Source organism: Salmo trutta, chromosome 33, assembly GCF_901001165.1.
Source record: "Salmo trutta chromosome 33, fSalTru1.1, whole genome shotgun sequence".
Lineage (NCBI taxonomy): Eukaryota > Metazoa > Chordata > Actinopteri > Salmoniformes > Salmonidae > Salmo > Salmo trutta.
The window spans coordinates 20,531,564-20,534,444 of NC_042989.1; the positions used below are offsets into that span (position 1 = coordinate 20,531,564).

The window sequence follows — 2,881 nt, forward strand, 5'->3', positions numbered from 1 at the left end:
AAGGCCTTCACTTCCCCCCTCTCATCCTGACAGATGCAAGATTTAAAAAGACAGTGCTATTTTTGTCTTGCTCTGTCTCCAGACCTTTTTTTCAATTTCAGATAGATTTTGCAATATGTTACAGTATGCTATCGTGTAATTTTGTATGAAAATGTGAATGAGTCAATGGATTTGTATAACAATTACCTGAAACCGTAAGAATAAAATCATGTGCATGGTTCATTGTTGTATATGCAGTGGGTGGCTGCTATGTGGGCTCACCCTGCCTGGTTAGTCTAATCAGCTCTGACTTGGTCCTCAGTACCAGATGGAGCCAGCTTCTCACTGGAGCACAAAGAACAAACCCAGGGGAGGGCTTGCTTACAGAGGAGCCGGGTGGAAGCTCCAGCCTGAGCCAAAGGAGGGGAGGAAAGGAGAGGCCCAGCCCATCAGCCCTAAGCTAGGGTGGGAGGGGTCTGATATCATACTGGGGATGAGTCATATTGAGGTGCTACTTATACAGATTGACTCAAATTCGACTGAAAATTAAGGGGTGGGATACTGCACCCCTATACTCTTAACATTGGACTGCCTAGGTAATGGGAGGGAATCTGACCCAGTGGCTGGGTATTTTTAGTAATGATAAAAATGCACATTTTATTTTTCAATCCAATTTCAAATGAACCAAAATAGAACACATACAGTTATTTCAATGCTTCAGTTTGATTTTATTTCAGGAAATCAAGAGACATGGTTTTAAAATGCATGTCAATGCATCAGACAAAGTAATGAATATCTATCTATTCAGCGAAGCCCCATGCTGTCAGAAAGTCCTATCAGTCGCATCAATCAAGATACGATAGACAAGAGGGGGAGTCTAGCCTTTGTTAAACTTGACACTATAGGACACATAGTAGCCCTTGTTGTACATGTAGATTTTCTGATCAATAGGGTTGTAGTGCAGGTTTAAATATTCATCCTGGAACTTCTCAAATGGAATGCTTAGGTAGTTCTCCTGCTCTGTTTTGGTGTCATAGGAGTAGAATATCTCCTCTGTGTGAACATCGACTGGTCTAGTAGCATAGAGAACACCACACACCATGAAGGCATTACCTACCAATGATTTGTACACACCGGTGTTCCATACATCCTCTACACCAAATTCAACCTCGTTTACTTTGGCAATGACCATTTTACCTTTGGATTCATATGTGGCATATGTTACCCACAGTCCATTCTCATCGGCTGAGAAATCCATGTTCTGATTGGCTGAGAAACTGTATGAGAATGTTGCACTGGCCTTTTCAATTACTCTGTAGTCATATTTGGTTGTGGTCAAATTCAGTTTAGCCATGCTGAATGGGCTGTTTTTCTGGTAATACAGGGTGTTACCATGAACAATGTAATTGTTGCCAGTACTCTGCCATCCATTTGGTAAAGTATGTTGTTTAAATGAATTCCTTAAAACCAGATTTTGATAGTTGGAGTAAAGATAAAATGTATTCACTGAGGCACTGCTATAGGCACCATACCAATACATTGATTCAAAGCCACGATTGGGTTTTGAGTCTTTCCCCCACCCCCCAAATCTGTAGCCTGCATTCAAGTTGGCATTCAGCTGGCTGACCACTGGCTTCCCTACACTGGCGATGCCTTTGTGGTTGCAGGAGCCTGGGGGGAAATATAAATAGCTATTAATAATATGTATGACAAACAAATCCACAAACTACTGCTTTGATGTAATGATACAATATGTCAACAATGCTACCATAACAGAGGCTCCTTACCAATATCTGGGTTTATGCCCTCCTCTTGGTTCTTCTGGCACTCCTCCAGCTTCTTCTGCAGTTTTCCAAACTCAATACGGATCACCTCCAGGTTACTCTTGTCATAGCTCTCCAACTGGTTCACAATCAGGCTCATGTTGCGAATCTATGGATGCATGTGTACAAAGGACAAATAAGTAATTTGTTCCACACAGCAACATTCCTCTTGCTCCTGCATCATATTGCCTGTCACTTATTTATTATGCCACTGCCAGTCATTAATAGTCATTCCGATATATTGTCTATCTATCACACATTTACCTCTGTGTACAGGCTGTCGAACATAGGCGAGGAGGAGTTGAGGGAATCCTTCAGCTGTGTCACCAACAATTCAAACTCTCTCAGCTCGATCCTGAGAAGCTCGAAGTCCAGTCGGATGTATTTGTCAGGGCCGCTCTCCACAATCTCAACTCTCATAGTCAGGTTCCTCAGCTCAGCCAAAAAGATCACAAGCTTGCCCTTGTAACTGTCCAGCTGCAAGAGAGACACAGGTAGTTGTCCCGGTGTAAGATATCTAGTAGGCAATACTGTGAATGAGGTCTCAGTTAAATATACACATGCATCTCCTCCGAGGTTTACAAGACGTTCCATTTACTGGAGTAGGCAACGTTTAACATCACTCTAAAACCTGGTGTGTAAATGCAATATGAATGTAATCCTGTTCAGGGGGCTCACTCCTCATGGTGTTCAGTACAGTACCTTATTTATCTGGATTCCCACTTCCAGCATCAGATCCTTGGTGACTTGCTGCATGTGTTCCACACGGTCGGCAGGGAAGGTGGTGTCAGGTAGAAACACATGACAAAGGCAGTTCCCCGACTCCCCTACGGATGCAGTCACATTGCCAGAATCCCAGCCCTCCATTGGCTGGAGGAAAATACAAGTTCAGAGTAAACTTCACAGTGGTACTTCACAATAGTAGTAAACTGGAAGTCTATTTGGGAGTATCTCTAGTTGTTAAGTTTTAGTGGAAGGAGAAAATGAAAGTCCCTTACCAGCCAAGCCACCGCAGGGCAAAGGAAAGTCAGGAGCAGTAGAAATGGAGCCATCTTGTCTCCAGTGTTGTTCTGGTGAGT

At 43.0% G+C, this 2,881-nt stretch overlaps 1 protein-coding gene across 1 annotated transcript; it reads right to left on the reverse strand.

Moving 5' to 3' along the window:
* Positions 1-686: 686 nt before the first annotated feature.
* Positions 687-2,881, reverse strand: olfm4.2 (olfactomedin 4, tandem duplicate 2). The gene is made up of 5 exons (XM_029730246.1): positions 2,801-2,881; positions 2,505-2,672; positions 2,067-2,279; positions 1,767-1,911; positions 687-1,650 (listed from the first exon to the last, which is right to left on the reverse strand). The coding sequence occupies exons 1-5, from the start codon at positions 2,852-2,854 to the stop codon at positions 857-859; spliced, it is 1,374 nt and encodes a 457-aa protein (XP_029586106.1). The 5' UTR covers positions 2,855-2,881; the 3' UTR covers positions 687-856.